Source organism: Nicotiana sylvestris, chromosome 1, assembly GCF_000393655.2.
Source record: "Nicotiana sylvestris chromosome 1, ASM39365v2, whole genome shotgun sequence".
Classification (NCBI taxonomy): Eukaryota; Viridiplantae; Streptophyta; class Magnoliopsida; order Solanales; family Solanaceae; genus Nicotiana; species Nicotiana sylvestris.
Window position 1 is genome coordinate 99,760,499 of NC_091057.1, and position 24,733 is coordinate 99,785,231.

Sequence of the window (24,733 nt, forward strand, 5' to 3'; positions counted from 1 at the left end):
GCAGTGCCCCTACAGTGTTTCAAAACCCAACTCAAGGTGAGAAGATAGTAACGCCAGATACTAGGTTTCAACAGGAATTGAGGCCTATGACGTTTGGAAGCTTTCTACCACAAAAATTTCAACCAATCGTGGAGGAAAGTGAGAATGAAAAGGGGGAATCTACAGTGAAACCTGCTATGAAGGAAAACACTGAAGTAGTTCATCGCAGACTGAATTTCTCAACAACAGGGAATGTGCAACCTACCAGAGAAATTGGGAACAAAGAGGGGGAAGCAGTACCAGCTAGGTATCACAATAGGAGTTCTAAAAAGGGTAAGGCATTGAATTACATACCCCCTATTATTCGCGATGGTACTGTTGTAGTGCAAATTGATGATGAAGAAACAAAAGAACAGGAGAATTACTGGAGTACATCCCTAATTGGCTATGTTTTGGGGGATAATCCATATGAGAAAGCGATGGAAAATTACATTGCAAATGTCTGGGATTTTGCTAACCAACCTCAAATCCTTTATCATGATGAAGGAAATTTTGTGTTTAGATTCCAAAATATGGTAGATAGGGACCTAGTTCTTCATAATGGTCCATATACATACCACAATAAACCTCTTATTCTGCAGTGTTGGAGTGTGGATTTCAAATTTGACCCAAGCTGTATGAGTAAAATTCCACTATGGGTCAAATTCCCAGGTCTACCATTGAGATTCTGGGCCACAGATGTATTGAGCAAATTAGGCAGTGCAGTGGGCAAACCTCTGTACACTGATAAATTTACTGCTGAGTTAGAGAAGATATCATTTGCACGAGTACTTGTTGAAGCTGATATATCCCGACCCCTGCCAGACAGTGTGAATCTCCAAACTTCTAGAGGGATAATCAATCAACAAATTGAGTACGATTGGAAGTTTTGCTGTGATTGTGTAAGGTTTGGTCATAACTCTGAAGACTGTTGGTTGAAGAACAAGCATGAAGGGGGAGAAGAAATTAGGAAGCAACCACAGAAACAGAAGAACAAGAACAAGGAGAACTTAAAATGGGTACCAAAGGTGAATAGAGGAGAAAATGATGAGAATGCTGGGATGAAAGTAGAGAAGAATACTCATACCAATCCTGTACCAAATGGAATGGGAACTGAAGCACCCAAACAAAATGTAGCTGCTGAGGGCACTCAAGGAGAGATGGGGAATGATGAAGGGACAAAGTATGTTAACAAAGGAAAAGCTATAGAGACATCTATAGTTTTTACTTCTGCCAATAGATTTGAGGTCCTACAGATGAATGATCCACAAACACTCCAAAGGGACGCTGACCCATACAGCTTCACCCAGAAATGAACCTTTGTACTTGGAATATAAAGGGGCTAAATAAGCCCCACAAACAGAAGGAGCTTAGGCTTTTTCTGAGGAAGTATAAGGTGGATGTAATGGAATGTTTGGAGACAAGAGTAAAGGAGAGAAAATCTGCTAGAATTATCAGTCAAGTAGCAAGGGAATTGAATGTATGTTGCAATTACAATGCACATCCAAATGGTAGGATTTGGCTATTATGGAAAGGGAATGTAAATGTCCATATTATATAGATTGAGGATCAGTTTATTCACTATGAAGTACATGAGCCAAATTCTAACTTTAGAACTACAGTAACCATGATATATGCGAGTAATGACAACAACCAGAGAAGTCAATTGTGGAGGACACTTATTCAGTTAGGGAGTACAATTCAAGATTGTTGGTTATTATGTGGTGATTTTAACAATGTTTTATACACGGATGACAGAATTGGAACCCCAGTTACACAAGGTGAGACACAAGGATTGCAAGATTTACTAAACACATTGCAACTTACCCAATTGAAAAGTTTGGGGTGGTATTATACTTGGTGTAACAAGCAAGAACTCGATAAAAGAGTTTACAGCAGGATTGACTGGGCATTTGGAAATTTTGATTGGATGCAACAATATGGTCATATTGAAGCTGAGTTCTTAAATCCAGAGGTGTCTGATCACTCTCCTTTGTTGATCAAGTGCAGTCAAGGACATCAGATGAGGAGTCTACACCCTAAACCATTCAAATTGTATAGTTCAGTTATGGAGAATGCTGAGTTTAAAAAGATTGTCAATAGAGTTTGGGAGCAAAATATACAGGCAGAACCAATGCACAAAGTTTGGCAAAGATTGAAGATATTAAAGGGAGACTTGAAGGAATTGAATGCTTATATGGTTTCCTACAAACAACACCTAAACCATGCGAGGCATAAGTTTGAAGTTATACAGACAAAACTTATGGTTCAACACTTGGATCAAGATCTGATAGAGCAGGAAAGAAGGGCCTTGGCAGAGGTTTAAAAATGGAGCAATATAGAGGAACAAGTACTTAAACAGAAGTCCAGAGCTGATTGGATCACATGTGGTGATTCAAACTCAAAGTACTTTCATGCTCAATGGAAGATGAGGACTAGTAGGAATGCAATCACAGCTATCTATAGAGAGGATAGAACAAAAGTGACAGATCCTATACAACTGGAGAATGAGTTTATCTCCTTTTTTACTAAACTCATGGGGGAAAGAGGCAGTATTCACAGGTGTCCAAACACAGAAGTTATTCAACAAGGTCCATGCCTCACTTTAAGTTAGAAAGAGAAGCTCATTCAGGAGATTACATTAGTGGAGATCCAAAGTGCAATAAAGGATATGCCTCATGAAAAGACCCCGGGGTGGATGGATTTCCAGTTGAGTTTTATACTAAACATTGGCAGGAAGTGGGTGATAATGATTGTGATGCTGTAAAGCAATTTTTTGCAACTGGGAAGATGCACAAAGGGATTAGTAGTACTGCAGTGACACTAATTCCTAAAGTGCAGAATCCTAGTTATGTCAAGGAATATAGACCAATAGCATGCTGCACAACCTTATACAAGACCATTACAAAGGTCATCACAGCAAGAATAAAGAGAGTAATTGGAGGTCTGGTAGGGGAATCACAATCAACTTTTATTGAGGCAGATGTATCACAGATAATATTCTCTTTACACATGAATTGTTCAAAGGCTACAATAGGAAAGGTATCTCTCCAAGATGTGTCCTGAAAGTTGATCTGAGGAAAACTTATGACACTTTAGAATGGACATTCATGGAGAGAGTGCTATTGGACTTGGGATTCCCTTATAAATTTACAAGGTGGATTATGGACTATATCTCTTCAGTAACATATTCTCTAAACATAAATGGGGGTCTGACTAAGCCATTTAAAGGAAGAAGGGGGATAAGACAAGGTGACCCCATGTCACCTTATCTTTTTGTCTTGGCAATGAAATACCTACAAAGGGAATTTGCTCAGATGATGAAGAATAAAGTGTTCAAGTTTCATCCCAGATGCCAAAAACTTGGAGTGGTGCATGTTTGTTTTGCTGACGACCTTCTCATGTTTTGTAGGGCTGACTTACAATCCATCAGATTGTTAAGACAAACTTTTCAAAAGTTTTCTGAAGCTTGCGGTCTTCAAGCAAATGCAGAGAAAAGTGCAGCTTACCTAGCAGGTGTCTCAGTGAACCAGAAACAGGATATACTACAAGAACTGGGGTTCCCTGAAGGTACACTTCCATTCAAATATTTGGGGGTACTTTTGGCAACCGGGAAGCTTACAGTTATTCAATGTTGGCCACTAGTGGAGAGGATTACTCAGAGGATCAACTGTTGGACAGCACGACTCTTATCTTATGCAGGACGAGTTCAACTGATAAAGTCAGTTTTGTTTGGAATACAGTCCTACTGGGCACAGACCTTCCTACTACCAAAAAAGGTGATGAAGATGGTAGAAGCTATTTGCAGATCATTTTTATGGACTGGTTCATCAACAGTTTCAAAAAAGGCCTTGGTCTCTTAGGAGAAAGTCTGTTTACCACAAGTAGCAGGGGGTTTAAATGTAATGAACTTGGTATTTTGGAACAGAGCTGCAGTGACAAAACACCTCTGGGCAGTGGCTAAAAAGAAGGACTGCTTATGGATCAAATGGATCCATACCTTCTACATAAAGCATCACACACTCGAACATATGCCAATACCCAAGAATGCAGCTTGGGTAGTCAGGAAAATTTTGGAGTCAAAGAAGCTCATTGGGGATGTTCAAGGTATTCAAGGAAACCTGTTGAATAGGTTGGATCAATTACAGAATGGCAACTCTTTTAGTATTAGGAAACTTTACAGGCTACAATTCCCCCAACTGCCAAAGGTTCCATGGAAAGGCATAGTATTGCAGCCAAGATTGCATCCCAGATTCAAATTCATTCTGTGGTTAGCATTATAGAGAAGATTAGCTACAGTTGACAGGCTACTGAAGTTTGGTGTTCAAATAGATCAACAATGTGCATTCTGTAAGCTAGTTGGTGAAACATTCGACCATTTATTCTTTGAATGCTATGTGACAAAGGAAGTGTGGTCGAGACTCTTGATATGGTTAGGACATTGCAGACCTATTCAAGATTGACAACGAAAGGTGGAATGGATAAGTCATTATGCCACAAGAAAAAGTGGACAATGGGAAATTGTTACCTGTGTCTTTGGCATGATGGTTTACACTATATGGAGGGATATGAACAAAGTTCAATTCCAGGGAGGTGCAGTAAATGTGAACAGCATATGCAGGGAAATAACAATTCATATACACACGAGAGGGCAGGAAATACAACACTAGCAGGGAGCACTTTCAACACTCAACAGATACCCATAAAGGATAGATAAGTTCTTGATGTATAGCTAGCCTTGATGTATTTCAATTAGCTGTTAGTCTAGTTAGTTACTTAGACTTCGGTGGTGAATTTACTGAATCTATAGATAGAAGACATGTAATAAGGAGTAGATGGTCTGCGTCTACATGATCTGTAAATTTCTTTGGAATGAAATAGAAAAGAATTCTCCCTAAAAAAAGTTATTGAATAATATAATATTAAAATAAAGATTTTCAGATTTTTTATCATAGAGAAAAAGGTAAAACTTATTTAAATTTGAGATGAGAATTTTTTTTATATTATGATAAGAAAGTCATAATATGGATAAGTCCACATAACTCAAGTCTAATAGATAAATCAAAAACTAAAATATTAAATAATAAAAATAAATTAGAGATAATGAGAGGAAATTTGTAAATCATAAGTTTAGAAAATAAAATAAATGTAAATATACAATACTAAAAAAATATAAATTTTTTAAGAAATATTTTAAAAACAAAATAAATATTTATTTTATGATTACAAAAATTTATATATATTAATAAATAGAGAAAAAATAAAAATTCAGATTTTTTATCATAGAGAAAAGGATAAAATTTATTTAAATTTGAGATGAGAAAGTTTTTTATATTATGATAAGAAAAGTCATAAGATGGATAAGTCCACATAACTCAAGTCTAATAGATAAATTCAAAAACTACAATATTGAATAATAAAAATAAATTAGAGATAATGTGAGGAAATTTGTAAATCATAAGTTTAGAAAATAAAATAAATGTAAATATACAATATTTAAAAATATTATTAAAACTTAAAAAAATTTAAAATTTTGGAGAAATATTTTTAAAACAAAATAAATATTTATTTTATGATTACAAACTATATATATATTAATAAATAGAGAAAAAATAAAAATTCAGATTTTTTATTATAGAGAAAAGGGTAAAACTTATTTAAATTTGAGATAAGCAAGTTTTTTATATTATGATAAGAAAAATCATAATATGGATAAGTCCACATAACTCAAGAACAATAAATAAAATCAGAAACTAAAATATTGAACCCATTAGAGACTGTCTGAAATTCAGATTTCTAGCATCTCTAAGAGCTGCTAAAAAGGTCTCTGGTAATCCTTTAAGGGTTAAAGGTTTAAATGCAATTTGAACCATACCAATATGCACATAATGGTAATGATGTTTATATAAATCTATATCATGTTTGTTTAACAAACGAATAGTCTGTTCAGACGAATTTAATGCTAAAGACTGTTCAGTCGTTTTTATCAATTGTTTAGAAGAAAGTTTATCAAACCAACCATAATCATAAATGGTTTTTATAGAAACTTTAGGAATTGTCCATTTATTTAATAAATCAAGGTTTTGAGGTATATCTACCTCTTCAAGTCTAGTACTTTTAGTACTTGTTTCTCCCAGATCCATTCCAAAAGCTTCATATCTATGTTGAATCTTTCATATCTATTACACATTTACCATGAAAATTCCTAGGCTCTGATACCATTTTACACCAAATAGATTTTAGCCCCGGTTCTCGGGCCCGTATTTATATTCAAAAAGAATTTTTTAGTGAAAAATGGAACCAGTTTAAAACATGGTTTTTTATGCTTATAGTAAAGATGATTTGAATAATATATCTCAAGAATTTTATGAAGCTTGTGCCTTGCATAATCAAATTATGTATTTTGTTCCTTGGTTATAACAACTTATTTGCCTCTTTATATAAAGGTATTGGAAAGATCTTATAAAGACGGGAGTGGTAATATTACTAAAACGATTTATCCTCCTCAGGCTCCCTTTATTCTACCTAATAATACTGGTATTACCTTCACTGCCTTTCAAAAATTTATTGATGATAATGTGGCAGCTATTAGTATTGCAGAAATTAATAAATTAATTTCTCAAAATAATTATTTGGGTTTATATGTAAAAATTTTAGGAGAACATATTGGTTCTCTTGATAAAAAAACTTGATAATTTGACTATTTTAATAAAGGAAATGAGTACTAAGAAAGGACCAACTGATATTGCCTCCACTTCAGGAAGTAAAACAGTTGATCAAGCTATTCCTACTCATATTCAAAGACCTCCTGAGATTCAGGATTTTAAATTTAAATCTCTTGATGACTTAGCTCAGCTTTTAGATAAAAAGCTTTCTGGTTTAAATATTAGACCTATTGATTTATCAAAAAAATTTGCTGATAAAATTGAGACTGTTTCTGATTATAAAACTGAGACTTGGTCAGAGTTTAATAAACTCAAAGGGATTGTTAAACAAAATCATAGGTATGCTGACAAACCAAGGATGCAGACCTATTATTATCCTCGTCCTACTCCTCAAGATGTGTTAATTGAGGAACGAGATTGGAATCAGACAAATACGTCTTATAACGGTTCCGAAATTTATGAATGGAATCTGGATGGTTTAACTGATAGACAATTAACCATTCTCGTACACAGAATGCTTATGTATTCGACTATCTGTAAAAGTGTTAAAAATACAGATAGAAATATTTGCAAAATGATCATTGCAGGATTTACTGGCCAACTTCGTGGCTGGTGGGACAATCATTTATCTGTAGAAGAAAAGGCTTTCATTATTAATGCTACGACAACCGACGAAGGTGTTGATAACATAGGTATGGCTCTAGTAATGGGTAGGGAAGATGCAGTTTATACCCTTATCCTTACTATCTTAGAACATTTCAATGGTAGATTTACCTCGAATCATCAGACCATTCGAACTTTACTTAATGGGCTTAGATGTAAGACCCTTAGTGAATTTAGATGGTATAAAGACACTTTTATGAGTAGAGTTATGGAACTACCCGACAATAAATTTGAGCATTGGAAAGCCAAGTTTATAGATGGTCTCCCTTCCTTATTTGCTGAAAGAGTGAGGAATGTGTTGAAAGGAAGTTGCGGCGAGATTCTGTATAATAATTATACCTATGGTAAGCTTATATGTGTTTGTACATAAGAAGGATTAAAATTGTGTAATGAGTTAAGGCTTTCTAGACAGCTTAAGATTGATAAGCTTAAAGAAAAGTCTCAATTAGGAGACTTCTGTACCCAGTTCGGTTTACCCGGAACTTCCACTCAAAGTAGGAAGAAGAAAACCAAATATCATAGGTATCCTTACCCGTACAGCCCGTATAAGAAAAAGAGGTCTAGATATAGGCCTAAGGAAGAACGTGATACTAGAAAAGCACATCGGAAATCTACTCGATTTGCGAAGAATAGATCCAAACGTCATCTCGCTGATATTAAGTGTTATAAGTGTGGAAAGTTTGATCATATTTCTTCAAATTGCAAGCTTCAAAAGCTAAAAGCCTTAGAACTCGATGATGAGTTACACGATAAGGTTTATGGCCTGTTATACACTTCGGGGTCAGAATCTGACTATTACTCAGAGACTGAATCTGAAACTGAAGTTGAGTTAATTGATTTTTCTGATAATAATAAAAATGTTGATACTTCTTGCAATGCTTGTAAAGGTGATATTTGTACTTGTGATAGTGACGAATTTTATAAATTGCAATCACAATTTGATAATCTTAATATAAAAACTATTACATCTGACAATGTAATAGAACTTTTAAAAGAAGTTACTGATGAAAAACTTCGTGAAAAAATTATTAATTTAGCTGCAAATTCCAGTTCTAGTAGTTCAAAATCTGTTGAAAAATACAAGAACGAATTTGAAAATTTTGCACCATATTCTTTATCTGAAATTAATAGAAGACTTCAAAAGTCCAATACACCTAGTCGAGATACTTCTTTTGATGATTTAAAAGAAGAAATTGAGAATTTGAAAAGGGATATTAAGTCTCTTAAGCAAAATCAAATGATTTGCGATCACCGTATTACTCAAATTGAGAAAAATAATTCTCTACCTGAATCTTCGACTTAAGAAATTTCTGATTTTTCTAATGATAAAGGAAAAGAAATTTCTGATGAAAAATCTGATTTATTTTTAGGTATGATGCAAATTATTACTGCACACAAATGGTATATTAAATGTACTATTTTAATCGATAATAATTTTTCTATAATTGATATAGCTATGATTGATAGTGGTGCAGATGTAAGCTGCATTCAGGAAGGATTAATTCCTACTAAGTATTTTCAAAAGACCACTCATTTGGTAAAATCCGCTTCTGGTCATGCTTTAGATATAGAATACAAATTGCCTAATACTCATATTTGCCAAAATAAAGTCTGTATTCCACATTTCTTCTTTTTGGTAAAAACCAGTTATACCCTCCAATCATACTTGGAACACCTTTTATTAATGCTATTTATTCGTTTACTAATATAGATGAACATGGTTTTTCTGCTACTTATCAAGATAAAAAGATAAGTTATTCCTTCGTTACAGATCCCGTAACCAGAGATATTAATGCCTTGATTAATATGAAACAAAGGCATGTTGATTCATTACAATTAGAAATTCTTAGTATGAATATATTCGATACTATACAATCTGCTAAAGTTCAGTAGAAGATTAAATTGATTGCTGAAAAAATGGCCGTTGATGTTTGCGCCGATCACCATAGTGCCTTTTGGAACAGGAAAAGGCATATTGTAACTCTTCCATACGAAGAAAATTTCTGTGAGGATGATATTCCTACTAAATCTCGACCTTGCCAGATGAATGCTGAGTTAGTTGAATTCTGCAAAAACGAGATTGATAGTTTGTTACAAAAGGGTTTGATAAAACCCTCAAAATCTCCTTGGTCATGTTCTGCCTTTTATGTTAATAATGCGGCAGAAAAGGAACGAGGTATTCCTCGCTTAGTTATAAATTATAAACCATTAAATAAACATCTAAAATGGATTAGGTATCCTATCCCTAATAAAAGGGACTTGCTATCTAGGTTATATGACGCCAATATATTTTCAAAATTTGATTTAAAATCTGGTTATTGGCAAATTCAAATATTTAAAGAGCATACTTATAGAACTGCTTTCAATGTTCCATTTGGGCAATATGAATGGAATGTTATGCCATTTGGTTTGAAAAATGCCCCTTCTGAATTTCAAAAAATTATGAATGATATTTTTAACCCATATTTGGATTTTATCATCGTTTATATTGACGACATATTGGTATTTTCTAAAACTCTGGAGATGCATATTAAGCATCTTGATATTTTTCAAGAAAATTGTTATACAAAACGGTTTAGTAATTTCTAAATCTAAGATGAGTCTATTCCAAACAAATGTTCGTTTTCTAGGTCATAATATTTGCCAGGGAAAAATTACCCCAATACAAAGATCTATTGATTTTGCCTCAAAATTTCCTGATGTTATCACTGACAGGACTCAATTACAAAGATTTTTGGGAAGTCTGAATTATATATCCCCTTTTTATAAAAGTTTGTCACGAGATCTAGCCCCTCTATACGATCGGCTGAAGAAAGATCATAAACACCCTTGGACTAACCAACATACTGAGTTAGTCAAAAGTATTAAAGGGCGGGTTAAATCTCTACCTTGTTTAACCCTTGCCAATCCTACTTGGCAAAAGATTATCGAGACAGATGCGTCTAATGTTGGATATGGAGGGATTTTAAAACAAGTAAATCCCAACAATAAGAGTGAATATCTAATAAGATTTCACTCTGGTAAATGGACCGAAGCCCAGAAGAAATACGCTATTGTGGCGCATGAAATGTTAACAATTGTTAAGTGTGTATTAAAATTTCAAGACGACTTATACAACCAAAAGTTTTTGATAAAAACTGATGCTCAATCTGTTAAATATATGTTTGACAAAGATTTTAAGCACGATGCTTCTAAATTAATATTTGCTAGATGGCAGGCTCAGCTGGCGCCTTTCGATTTTGAAATACAATACAAAAAAGGAATTGATAATTCCCTTCCGGATTTTCTATCCCGGGAATATTTAGAATAGATTATGAATTATTATACCATGTTTTTTGATGATAAGGTATTGATCACTATTCTTAAAGTGATTAAATTAAATAGAGACTTACAAGAAGTTATACTTGATATAATTATGGCTGACATAATTAAAACAAGGGAAGAAGAACACTCTAATTTTCAAGAAGTTATTGATATTCTTCAGTTAATTGAAAATGAGTGTCCCTTCGGTCAAGATAATATCAGCACTAGAATTATGCTATCCTTTTTAATTAATAATGATTTGCAATTTCTGCAGAATGGACCCTTCATGGGTCACCAGGGGCAGAGGTAGGGGAAGATCGTCCCCTAGTAGGACTTATTCTCAGGGATCGTCATACGGATTCTCGTCAAACTCACCAGTGATACAAAGAGGAAAAAAGAGTTTATTAAACTCAAAGGTACCACATACAGGTGAATCCTCAGGCCATTCTATACATTTGGAAGATATTCCAGAAGATAGTCCGTTATATGGACATCTGCAGGCTTATTTAGCATCCAAAAAGCAAAGTGATACTTTTGCTTCAATTGCTAAAGAGAAGACAATGATGATATCAAGTCATATGAAAAGTTACCAAAGAGAGAAATGATATTTCTCCTTGAAAACTCTGAGATTCAGAGAAAAGAAGAATCGTGGAAAATATTCCAGAGATATCTGATTAATGGATTATACTATCCGGGTGAATCATATAAAACCCGTACCTATTATGAGACTATCCTGATCAGTACAGGTAGTGCAGAATTCCAGCACTTTTCGGGTTATAACACGAATGAAAATGTTTATAACTTTTCAAAAGTCATTATCAAACAGATTATATCTGTTGAAGAATGGGGTATTTCAACAATGAAAGAAAGGCAGATAAGCCTTAATAAATCACCTATGAATTTCACTTATTGGGATTATATTCAAGCATTTGATAGGGTGCTTTATTATAACAATGAGAGACATAAACATACTTGGTTTATCAAAGTATGCGCAAAGGTATTTACAGGACCTATCCCTAACTGGTTTTTAAACTGGTGGTCATACCACGGTCCTACTACCAAGATTTTGCCTGAACCATTCCTAAAGTTATACAAAGAATGGACAAAAGTTTCGCCGTTCTTAACAGAGTTATATCACGCAGATCATATCTGCTACTTAGAAAAAATTGATCAAATCTACTTCTTTATTGAATTTTCTATCCCCTGGATCCATAAATGGACTCCGGAATTAGGTTATACGGAAGAACAAATCCCTTGTTTATATAGGGTATTCTACAACAATTTTTGGGACAAATTGATGAAGACTGATCCCAAAACAAAAACGTTATATGGTCAAGAATTATTGGATTCTATCAAAACACAAATCCAATTATATGTAACGGCCCCTCAAAAGAGGATAATAGAAGAAAGCACTGTTAAACATATTGCTCGAAGAATCTCTATTCAAGACGGAGATAAAATTGATTTGATAAATCAATACTTAGAAGGATTGAAAAGAAATCTGCTCCAATCACTAGATCAGTGCGAAAAATCAGACACTTCGATGAGAAGTGAAACGAGTGGTGATGACCTCGTAGAAGATACACAACCTATACAGCCAGAAATGATATTATCTGACAGAGATATCGACAAGGTGGAAGAATTCCTCCAACAAATGCACAATTTGGACAAAAAGAAGACTTGACAGCTTATCAGCCGCCAGGACCCACTTAAACAGTAGATACACTGTTCATCCACAGTAGAAACACTGTTTATCTACAGTAAAAACACTGTGTAGGGACCCAGATGTGGGACCCATTTTACTATTCAAGATTCTTTTTTTTGTTATATAAGGAGGCTTCTTCATTTAAAAAGAAGATGAGCCAGAACCCCCCCCCCCTCTCTCTACTCTCTCTTCTCTCTCTCTCTACCAACCCCCTTTGTAAAGATTTAGTTTATAGTTTGTAAATCAGTTGAAGTTGAATAAAAGTTTTGAAGTTCAGTTCATCTTCAGGGCCTTGCTTCTCGGCCTACAAGGTACATATTTATTCTTCTTTTAAGTATTTTTAGTATCTCTCCCTAGCCGTGACTATGTCCGGCTAAACGGATTCATATCTATGTTGAAGCACTAATTTCTCTTGCATATTAACCATGAAGAATCCAGACTCTTTCAAAATATAAAGAAATTTTAATATAGTTTCTTGATTTGGTTCCAAGATGGTGGTACAGTCGGTTCTGGTACTACTCTTATTGGCTTTGCCTTAGTGGCTACGTCTAGCCAGCTGTGACATTAAAGCCCGCTGAAGTTGTCAAAAGAGCTACCTCTTTCACAGTTAGAACTGCTAGACACATGAGCTCAGTAAGAGTATGTATCGGGCTTAGACAGGCCCCTTGCTTGGGTAAAAGGATATAAATCCTTCCATACAGTCATTAAACTATAATAGAATTTCCGTATATTTCGAATCCTTATTGGTCGTGCGGACTACCGCCAACCTTTAAAGTGTACTAAAGTAGCTAGATCTGGATGGCCGTGCGGACTACTGCCCGCCAACGTAGATCTTGGTGTAAAATGGTATCAGGGCCTAGGAATTTTCATGATAAATGTGTAATAGATATGAAAGATATGATGAATAAGACATATTTGACTTTTAGTCAAAAACAAAGTGATAATAAGAATTTTCTTAAAATAATATAATATAATGTGCTCAAACAACACAGATCACAACATGACATATTTAGTATTTTTTAATATTGACACCGAAACGAAATACAAGTACTAAAATCAAGGGATTAGGTTGCTACAAATAAAATAAAAGTTGTCTACTACGAGATTTGAATAATAATTTCATATCTTGCTTCAAAATTAATATCTAATGTTATATAATTTTTATATGAACGGTTTATATTTTAAGGTTATTTGCACATAATTCAAACAACATAGATTACAATTTGACATAATTTATGTTCGTGCATCGCGCGGGTACTAATACTAGTATCCTTAAATGTAGCGTTTACGAAAAAAAGTAATTTTTTTTTTGTTTTGTGTATTGCTTCTCTTGAATATTTTGTCATTTCAGGAACGAAATTAAATTGAATTTAAGTTGAAATTTTTTCAATATAACTGTTATGGTAGATCGTTACAAAGATCTAACCGCGTGAATACTTTTTGACCGTTAGTACATAAAACTTAAAACTCTATAATTACTTATATATGTGGAGAAATAATAAAGCAAATTAATCAACAGTTCCACAAAAATCTAGTATTGATAGTAAAGTGTGAATGTAGTAAAGGAAACACAAAGTGGGAGAATCTGACAACCCAACTGAGTAGTGACAAAGGAAGTTGAGTATTTGGGTGTCATTATTAGTGTTTGGGGCAGCATCACATGTATTCAATCTTGCACTGAGCAGATAAAGTAATAACCAAAAAATCTTAAAGCCTTTTAGAAGAAATAGGCTACCAACTCATCAAACGGCATCCCTCCGTATTCACGCAGGGTTGGGGAAAGGCCCGCACCAAAAGGATGTGACGTAGACAGCCTAATGCAAGTAGTGATTGTTTCTACGGCTCGAACCCATGACTTGTAGGCTACCAACTCATCTTTTTTGGTTAAATTGGCTACCATATCATCCAAATAGTCCCTACCTTGTCATTAGCAACTTTCTTTTCTTTTTGAAGTTGGAGAGTAAGGATTGACAACAGTTGAACTTAGGGTCACCTGAGAGAATCTGCAGCGCAGTAGAGTATCTTGGGAAGTTACATTAAGGTGAAACAATGAAATCAAGATTTGTGTCAACACATATGAAAGTGGATTTTGTGACAGATTTGAATAATAAAGTAGAACTATACTATTGGATTACAACAATATTAACGCTGCATATAAAATTTCTGGTTTTCAAGATTTTTTTAAAGCATGACTATGCTAACAGAACAAACTTCTCTTAGACATCTCTAAAGATTGAAGTACACAACTCCTCCAAAAAGGAAATAGATATAAGAAGAGCAATAACAAGTTGTCCCTGTAGAGTTAAAACACTCATCATTCTTTCAATAAACTTGCCGATTCTGTTCAACACTATCAACTTTCTCATTTTCGACGTAATGTACCACCCCATACACATGCATATATTCAATAGACAGACACCATTTGTAAATAATATAAATAAACATTAATTTGAGACAAGAAGTAAACACTTAAGACAATCACTCCTAGACCAGAACCCACTTACAGGTAAATAAATATAGTAGGCAGACGCCGTTTCTGTAAAATGCTGAGTATGCTACTGAAGTTCAGGCAAAACAGGCACTAATGAATTGTCTCCCTTTGCCAACTTTTCTTTCTACTAAGTACTTCTTTTCTTGTCATCAATAGAAATACTTCTGTCAGAAAGAGAAACACCAGCAACAATTTGGATATTAACCAATAACGGCTGCTTAACAATTTAACAATCTGTAAAATGCAAGCAAAAGAACTCGCCTAAACTACAGAAAACAGCAGAAAGTTTCTTGGATTCACAGTATCAACTCAATAAAGACAGCTAGCTAATATGATTTTTTCTTTTTACGATGATAGGGTAAAGAGACTGCTATCTAATAGGATTGTCCAACAATCACTAATCATAATGATTAATTTGTTTTAATCACGTTGTATGCCCAGATACTTATAAGTTGGAACTTGTAAGAATTTGTAATTTTTCCTCCCAAAAGAATATTAATTTATTGGATGATTGCAGTTATTGAGACTACATTTCCAGACAACAGGAACAATATCTACTCCCATGGCTGATTACTAGAGAGCATTAAAAGTTATAACACGACATGTTGCTACCTAAATTTCTTAGGTTAAGTGCATTTCTGAAGCTCCTCCGTTAAAAGAGTTATTTCTGACAAGTTCCTCTTCTAAAAAGTCATCAAACACTCAGATTCTTATGAAGAGGCAGCAAAAAAGAAAACAAAATTCAAATACCACTACTCAATTATGGTAGCTAAAAATCATTTCTACAGGAAGAAGGCTGTTCAAGCACAACAATTAAATCATAGCAATCAGCATAACTAGATTGAAGATGAACATCAATTACTTCTACCTACATTCCTACGCAAAACAAACACAAATAAATCAGTAACAGCTCTCAACAGTCATGCTAACAAAGAACCAAAAGTTGAATTTTCGTTAGCTTTTCCCTTTTGGACACAAATACAGCAACAGCCAATGCAACTAAAGAAGAATCATGTCCAATGTCCATACATAGCACATGATTGATCCCCCACTTGCTATCTTGGAATCCCAACAAAACAGCTTAACACAAGGGCATCTATATCATCAAACAATTTTAATAGCAGACAAGAGTCCTGAAAGGGAAAAAACAAACTTTATGACATCTTTTTATAAGAAAAACACACACTTTATGACATTTATCGCACTAGAGAGAAAGGAAACAACTCTTACAATTTGTACTAGCAAAAGAAGCTCCTCGTCAGATATCTGTGACACCTATTCAAGAGTTGAATAACAAATATTCTGACAATACACATTTTGGCCAGTAACAGCATCAAAAGGAGCTGGTGGAGATTGATGAACCAACCAAGGATGTTATGCATTTGTAAGTAAATTAGACAATTTGTTGAGTTTTTCTACAAGCACAGGGGTATTTCTTTCCCAACTTCTGGTCTCGCTATGCCAATTTCTCCGGCTGAGAGAAAAGGCAAATTTTTATACAATTGTGTTACAACTAATAAGAAAGGTTTCATGATATAGCAACTTCTAGAGTGCTTTTGCAGCTTTTAGCTCGACTAGAATGGTGTTTTACCCAAAGCATAATTCTGCTTCTTGGAAGTTAGATCGAACTTTCCATATGGTTTGGCAAGAATAATACATCTTTGATCTCTGTCTTCTGCTAAAGGCTCTGCAACCCATAATATTAGCAAGCGAGTTTCCTGAAAAGCTATTTGCCGCTTGCTGTGTCTTTGACATTAGCCTTTGACGTTAAGTTGAGTATTGGCAAGCAACAGATATGTGTCCCATCAAGCACTCAAACCAGCCCAATTCTTGAAAGCAATAAGTGCATCCATTTTACTGCGATTTCTCCTTCTTAACTTTGAAACTCTGAGCTTCTTATGTTTCTCCATGAATGCTTGTTTATATCTCCATTTATCAACAAATATCTTCATCTCTTGAGATTTCTCCACCACTTGCATTACAGCATCAAAGAAGCCCCCTTTGACTAACGCATACAGAAATGAGTCGACCAAGCTATTATCTAGTTTAAACTTCTTCTCCCCTTCCGTCGAAACCTTCCTTTTCACTTCGTTCCACAGCATCAAAACATTGAAATACTTCTCCGCTGTCACATATCCATTTATTAGAGAAAGATATGTCTGCTCATTTGGTTCAAACTGAAGGAAGGTCATTCTCCTGAAAGTCCTCCTTGCATCTTCTAGCCGTCCAGCCTTGCAGAAGGCATGAATGATGGAATTCCAATCATGTGTTCCAATTTCAATTCTAGGATCCTCAACAATATCATCTAAGAAAGCGGCCATGAGCTCAGGTCGATGGCTTTCTGTTAAACCAGTCATGATTGTCAAATAACTCCCTTGCAAGTCAGGTATTCTTGCTTCTCTCATGTCCCTAAAAATAGAAAATGCAGACTGAAAATCTTGGCATGACATTGACGCTTCAATTAGAGCATCATAGGTAGCAACATCTAATTGGAGGCCTAAACTGCTAATGTCTGTCACCAATTGAGCAGCTTCAGCTGTTTTTTGCTCTTTGCAATAAGCCTTCAATATTGGCACATAGACTCCAAGACCTAAAGAAGCCCCCTGAGCATTCATTTCATCAAATATCATATGTGCCTTGTCCAATAACCCGAGACTAACGCAAGCATTGATAATGCCATATCCAACAGATCTCTCAACAATCACTGATGGAGATTCCAAAGTCTGAGTTTCACCAATCAAAGTAGCTAAATCGATTATGCTCCCGTTTTGAAGAAATCCACTTACTAATTCACTATAAGTTCCTTCTCCAAAACATAAACCTTGTCCACCCGTTTCTCTTAAACCTTGAAGAATAGTTGCTGAAACAAACCCCAAATTACCACACTTTACAAACCCGCTAACCAAACTACTACGAAAAACCCCTTTATCCGTGAAACCAAATCCTCGTATTAGACCTTCTAACTCAACTATTTTTTCATTAAGACCCTTTAATGCATACAAATAAGCTAGCAACCCAAAACTACATTCATCAGGCCTAACACCCAAAACCGACATGGTCTCCACCACCTTCTCCGCATCGGTTATCGATTCGAGCTCACGACAACAACATTCTAGTGCAGCATTACAAGCTGCCAAACTAGGTCTCAAGAAATTCAACTTCTCATCACTAGCAATCCTACAATTCTCATTGAAAACTTGTAAAAACCCACTAAAGTTACCATTTTTCCTACAAATCTCGACAAGAACATCACCCCAGAGACTAAAAGGGATGAAAAATCTGTTCTTGAACATAGACTTAACCAATGCAAAAGCAGGGGCAGCAGTGTTAGCATCTCTCATTGATTTCAACAGAACATGTACAGTTTCAGGCTGTAACAATTCTTGTTTCTTCTCTAACAAGAAAACTACAGATGCAAATGCTCTTTTTATGTTATGGGTATCGTTTATTGATGACAAATGAGTGACGAGTGAATTGGTAAGTGACTTACTTGGGAAAGCTGAATAATTTGAAAGAGTCTTGAATGATTTCCACGCTTCATCTGTGTTGTCGGTGTTTATGGAATTTTGAAGAGTGGATTCAAGATTGGATTTATGTTCTTGTGTTAAGGTTAGTGGGGTTTGGTCTTGGGGTTTTGTTGGGGTTGTAGAAGAAGGTGGTTGTGTTCTTTTTAAGGAGAAAATTGAAGGTTGGAGAAAAGAATACAAAGTGGGGATTTCAGGTTGTGAAGAAAAGGGTCTTTGTGAGAGAATACAGAAAGCTCTTCTCCACATTCTTGCTCACTGTGTCGATCGAGAGAAATGCTGTATAAGGCGAAGCCCTTCGCAGAATATGACTGTTTTAAGGAACAATCACTAATAAGGTCAAACATTTTTAACATTTCAGTTTCTTTGCTGCAGTTAATATAATATTTATTTTGATTATTATTTAAATTTTATTGTATCATATTATTAAATTCGTCGTTATGTAACGATAAAATGAGCCATTTTATGTAACGATCCATTTGGTGTAGTCGCGTCGTTACCTTTTCTTTTTCTCTCAATCTCACCCTTCATTATTATTAAATAATTTTATTTTATCATTTACCCTACCTTTTTATATACCGTATCATAATCTTTCTTTATAATATTGCAAGTTTATTCATCATATTACTGGTGCGTGATACCATAAAACGACGTTAAACGACACAATCCATCCAAACAATGTATTCATCAAACAATACAGTACAATACAATATATTACGATACGATACATTATGAAACGATATGTAACAACCATCCAAACAAGCTGTTAGAAATAAAATTTTAATTATAAAAACGTTATAACTTTAAGAGTATTATTGTTCTATAAACAAATCAATTTTATTTAAATATAATTATGAAACAAATATATAAATTTATTATACCTCATTCCTTTGTTTGCTTCTCTTTTTGGACAAGACCATTCTTTTATTTCTTTTTTGGTTGAGCGGACATATATTAGTAAATTAATAATCTTTCAAACTTGTAAAATAATAATGCTTCTGACTTCTTAAACATTGTGAATTACTTGTAACATCAAACAAAATAACATCAGAATAACTATTAGGTTGAAAGTCTAAATATATAATACTAGTATTTAAACATATATTTGATCAACAGCTATATATTCAGTATAGTTCGACAAGTTGAGTCTTGACTAATTGATACTCCATTATTAACAATTATTGTAACTCAATAAGTAAAAGAGAATAAATGATTATTTTCTTATAGAATGTGTCTTCTCCCTTTTTCATTTCGATTGTGCTAGTCCAATTCTCTACAAACTAGTACCGTACCCGCGTGTTACGCGTAAAATATTAAATATAATTTTTCATACAAAAATATTACTTTAAAAATACGATAGACAAAAAGGAACATGCAAATACTATTATTGTATAAACAAGTAAATGCATTGTAAGTATACGTATGGAATAATAAATTGCATCACAAAGCCTTATAGCAACCCTAAGGAGTCTCTACAATTTACTGTTTTTACAAAGGTCTCTCAAATGATGTTTAAGTATACAATATGACCCCATGGGAAGTCACCCACCGTCATAATGTACTTTGATATTGTTTTCTCATAAGAATCGTATTCTTTATTCCATTGCTCAATTGCTCTCTGAATCATCTGTAAAGGAAAGTGAGAGTATTAACGGTAGTTGTTAAACTTTTTATGGAGTTTTTTAACACAGTTGCAGGGAAGAAACTTTGTGTTATAATTCTATTGTATAAGTACAAATTATCAGGAAAAAAATGATTATCCTATATTCATATTCACATGCTCATAAGTAGTCCTAATAAAATTTGAATTTTTAGAAAAAGCTAAGCGTTGTTCTTTTAACACTGTAAAAGTTTTCTAAAATCAACTTATCTCCTCCGTACTAACTGATGCAATCGGGGTATCAATATCTCTACCAAAACCCGAAATACTATAAAGTGAAACAAAAGTAGAACCAAGAAAATGCTCCTCTAAGGATTGCCCCGCGCTCATAAGGAAAAATCTGGAAAATAATAGAAAAATTATAATGTTTATATGTTCTTAAAATTATTTAGACAAATACAACACATACACCGCTTGCAAAGGTTTTTTTTAACCATTTTTAAAACATATAATTATATTATTTCCTACGAGAGCTTTAGCTAACAGTTCATACCATTTTCTGCAGAAAGTTAGAATAAATTATGCAGTGTTGTAGTAATTTGGCAAATGCTCTAGCACCAAATTATAGAATTTAAACCTTTTCACGGCATGAAGACATTTTATCCTAATTCTCAGGCTATTTTTTTTCTTTCTTTTTTTTCTTAGTTGGATGTTTAGCGCCAAATTAGTAGAAGTTACTCATCAAGAGCTGAACATCAAACATCAAATACAGTTCTAACTCAACTCCTATACTTTATGCAATATTTTTGTATCTTCTCACAATTAATAAGGACAAAAGAATCTTATGGATAATTAAATTAAACAATTACCTGAGTGTGGTGAACGACACAGTTTAGCTCCTTTTTCTTGAATCGTCGCAATCCCAAAAATTCAGTTGTTAACAACTAATTTAACATCTCCAATATTATGAAGCTTAAGCCGGGGAAGTAAATTGTAGTTAAAGTGGATGGTTCCACCAATCAAGTTTTCAATTGAGAGTACAGCTTTGTTTCAACACCATATTTCAAGTGCCTGAGAAAAGAGAAGCAATAATATAAAGGTGTGATAAATAGCAAAGATTCTCCGGGAACAATTCAACTGCCTAAGAAATAAGAAGTAATATCAATGTAATTCATGCTCGTACAAGGTGACATACAACTATAACTATTAAGGAATAGGAGGAGAATGTACCACAAAAATAGAAGCAAGTTTTGCCGAATGATGGAGGAGATCAAGTCGGCCTTCTGCCACCATATGTAATGGTCAAAATAGCATGGAGATATTACTCACTGTTTTCGTGGACCGACCCAAACAAACAGAAAGAAATTCTCAGACGCAATCAAATTGTAGCTACAAAGTAATAGTATTTTAATTTATTAGTTATCTATAACAAAACATATATATCGCGGGCTATTAAGTCTTTGAATTGTACATTGATAGTTAATCTTAATTTCACTAATATATTCCTTCAATTAGTTAGCAGTCTATGAACTTATAGCAACATTCTTATTTCCCCATCAACTAACAATTCAATCAATCAAGCAAGTAAAACTACAAAGGTCAGCACCAACCATTAAGTATTGCAATAATATTTCAAAAGTTAGTAAAAATAATTTTATTAAAAAATTGGATTTTCACATTGTTGCATTAATTTTTTTATATCAATATCAGCAACAAAAACTTATTTCATAAGGTCTGAAAATGCGTTACAATCTTAGTACAACACCAACAATACCAAAATAGTTAATTTGAAGTTAATAAAAATTAGTCAATAGATATGAACCTCATCACGACTTGTCTCAATGATTTATTTCATTCGTTAAACATCTGAAAATAAAAAATATTGGTCTCCACAAATTACTTGATTCATGGGATTGATCTTTACTTTGGGCTAGCAGACCTAACTATCTCATCATGAGTAGATGATTTGAACGCAATAACCTTCATGTTAGTGGCCTCATTGAACAACATTTCGAGAATATTGAATGCGTCATTTGTTTATCCTTCTTAAAGGTGAAGCAAAGACTCAAGGGATTACCTCATAATAGGAAAACCACCAATCACTGGAGAAATGACTTTCAGTTGAATAATTTTGGCATAGGATAATTTTTATCATCCGCGATTCCATGATATGGATATGGAATCTCCTGATATTTTAAGTACAACATGGTAGATTAATAATAAACTCAAGTTGTAACTCTGTAGAAATGAAGGGGGAAGGGGTAGAATGGTTAAAATAAAAATACTACGCTAGCAAAATGAGACGATGCACTAATAATATAATTTTTAATGTCAGAAGCGCAAAGCTGTTAAAAGCACAATGACAAAAAATTAAGATTGAGTTCAAATAATATCTTGTAACGACCCCGCCAGTCGTTTTAAGAATTTAAGCTCCGTTTGGCAGCGTAAGGTCTTGATCAGCTTCATAATATATGTATCGACTTGCGTGCATGGTTGAATTCAGTTAACGGATGATTCAGAGTCAATTGGAAGAAGGAAACTAGTTTTGGGAAGTTTAAACGGTGAGAATTTGATCGGAATTGGACTTTTGAGTGAACAACTCCGAAATGGGTTTGGCAGCGTAAGGTCTTGATCAGCTTCATAATATATGTATCGACTTGCGTGCATGGTTGAATTCAGTTAACGGATGATTCAGAGTCAATTGGAAGAAGGAAACTAGTTTTGGGAAGTTTAAACGGTGAGAATTTGATCGGAATTGGACTTTTGAGTGAACAACTCCGAAATGGGTTTTGGGTGATCTCAACAGCTTCGTATGGTGATTTTGAATGTAGGCGTGTGTTCAGATTGTGCTTTGGAGGTCCGTAGCTTATTTAGGCTTGAAATGCCGAAAGTTGAATTTTTAAAGTTTCTTGATCAATAGTGAAATTTTGATATCAGGGTCGAAATGCAATTCTGAGAGCTGGAACAGCTCCGTTATGTCATTTTGGACTTGTCTGCAAAATTTGGCGTCATTTCGGGTTGATTTGATAGGTTTCGGCACGAGTTTTGGAAATTCGAAGATTTGAAAGTTCCTAAGTTCGAATCATGGTGTGATTCATCGTTTCAGCATTGTTTTTTATGATTTGAGACCTCGAGTGAGTCTGTATTACGTTATATGACTTGTTTTATGTTTAGATGCGGTCTCGAGGGCCTCGGGTGTGTTCAGGGTGGGCTACAAGTATTTTCCCCTTATTTTGGATTGTTGTTCTGTCTTCTGGTTTCCCTTCTATGCGATCGCATAGTCACAACCGCGATCGCTAAGTCCCATTTAGCGGTTAACATTTTTCCTTCTTCACGTTCGCATATACTAGTCCGCGATCGCGTAGTTATGTTTCTGCCTTCTCCGCGTTCGCGCTCGCGCCTCCTTGTTCGCGTTCGCGTAGCTCAATTCCTGGACCACCAGATTTTCCTTATTCGTGATCGCACAAGTCTGTTTGCGATCGCGTAGCACTGATTCAAGGCAGTGGCTTTACTCTTCGCGATCGCATCCCCTTTTCTGCGACCGCGATTCATTAAATGTTTGGGCAGAATATAAATCTTCAAATCGAGGGTTAGGCCATTTTCACTATATTTTGAGTTTTAGACCTCGGTTTTAGGAGCTTCCTTGTGGGTTTTTCAAGCAATTTGATTGGGTAAGTGTTCTTCACCTAGAATCTAACATATTCCATGATTTTATCTTCATTTTTATCATTTAAATTATGTTTTGGGTTGGGAAAGGAGTTGGTTTTTGAAGAAAATTTCTAAAATGAAAAATCGTGATTTGAGAGACCAAATGGTATCGGAACTTGATAAATTTTATATGGTTGAACTCGTATCGAAATGGGTATTCGGTTTTTGTGAAATTTGTCAGGTTCCGAGGTGCAAACCCGGGGTCAACTTTTGGACCGATTTTTAGAATTTGATAAAGATTGAGGCTTTATGATCCGGAATAGTCTTTTATGTGTTTTATTTTTGTTTTAAAGTTAATTTGGTTAGATTTGAGCCGTCCAGAGGTCTTTTCACCTGAGAAGTACATTTTAGAGTATCAGTTTGTCGTCTTTGAGGTAATTTCTAACCTTGTATGGGGACTTTCCCTTAGGATTCGAGTCTTCTATGTTGATTGAAGGTGACGAGTGCGTACTCGGACTTAATTGTGGATAGTTGGCCTTCTAGGGTTCTTACGTTCTTATACCCACTATGTATGGAGTTATTCTTGATATGATTGAGTTCCTATTTACTAGTTTCACCTTTTCATGCTTTAATTGGAATTTATTACTTATTATTCATTCTTATTGCCTATATGACTCTTATTTTGCTTAATTGAAGATTTTACCTCTTCTATTGTTATGCTATCTTTCGTAACTACTTGTGTTTATTGGAAATCATTTTTATTTCTCCTGTAATTGTTTAGTCTAAATTGTGGTTATGATCATCTTCCCACTGCTCACCCTTAACTGAAGTGGTTATATATTCTTCGTGATTTGCCCAACCTTAAAAAAAGTTTAGATATCCTATATTAAGTCGACTTTTCCTTATTTGGAATTATTTGACTAGTGTTAGCTTTCTTGGTGTTGAACTACATATTGTAGGGTCGTTGATACATATTATTTCCTCCCTTGTTGAGTTGTTCTTATTACGCTTAGTATTCTCTATTGTGGTTATTCCTTGGGAGGTAGTTTTACTGTCTCCTTGTGATCGAAAGTTCTTGAGTTGATTACTTGTCGTGTTCTTGTATATATTGTCATT

The 24,733-nt window shown here is 34.4% G+C and overlaps 2 protein-coding genes across 2 annotated transcripts; one reads left to right on the forward strand and one right to left on the reverse strand.

Annotated features, from left to right (window-relative positions):
- Window positions 1-1,330: 1,330 nt before the first annotated feature.
- On the forward strand, window positions 1,331-9,099 carry LOC138872575 (uncharacterized). Its single transcript, XM_070150845.1, has 9 exons — window positions 1,331-1,498; window positions 1,580-2,338; window positions 2,755-2,962; window positions 3,046-3,739; window positions 3,947-4,125; window positions 7,271-7,447; window positions 7,721-8,233; window positions 8,801-8,883; window positions 9,058-9,099. The coding sequence occupies exons 1-9, from the start codon at window positions 1,331-1,333 to the stop codon at window positions 9,097-9,099; spliced, it is 2,823 nt and encodes a 940-aa protein (XP_070006946.1).
- Window positions 9,100-15,573: 6,474 nt separating this feature from the next.
- Window positions 15,574-18,658, reverse strand: LOC104223699 (pentatricopeptide repeat-containing protein At1g69290). The gene is made up of 2 exons (XM_009775169.2): window positions 16,076-18,658; window positions 15,574-15,978 (listed from the first exon to the last, which is right to left on the reverse strand). The coding sequence occupies exon 1, from the start codon at window positions 18,616-18,618 to the stop codon at window positions 16,651-16,653; it is 1,968 nt and encodes a 655-aa protein (XP_009773471.1). The 5' UTR covers window positions 18,619-18,658; the 3' UTR covers window positions 15,574-15,978; window positions 16,076-16,650.
- Window positions 18,659-24,733: the final 6,075 nt, after the last annotated feature.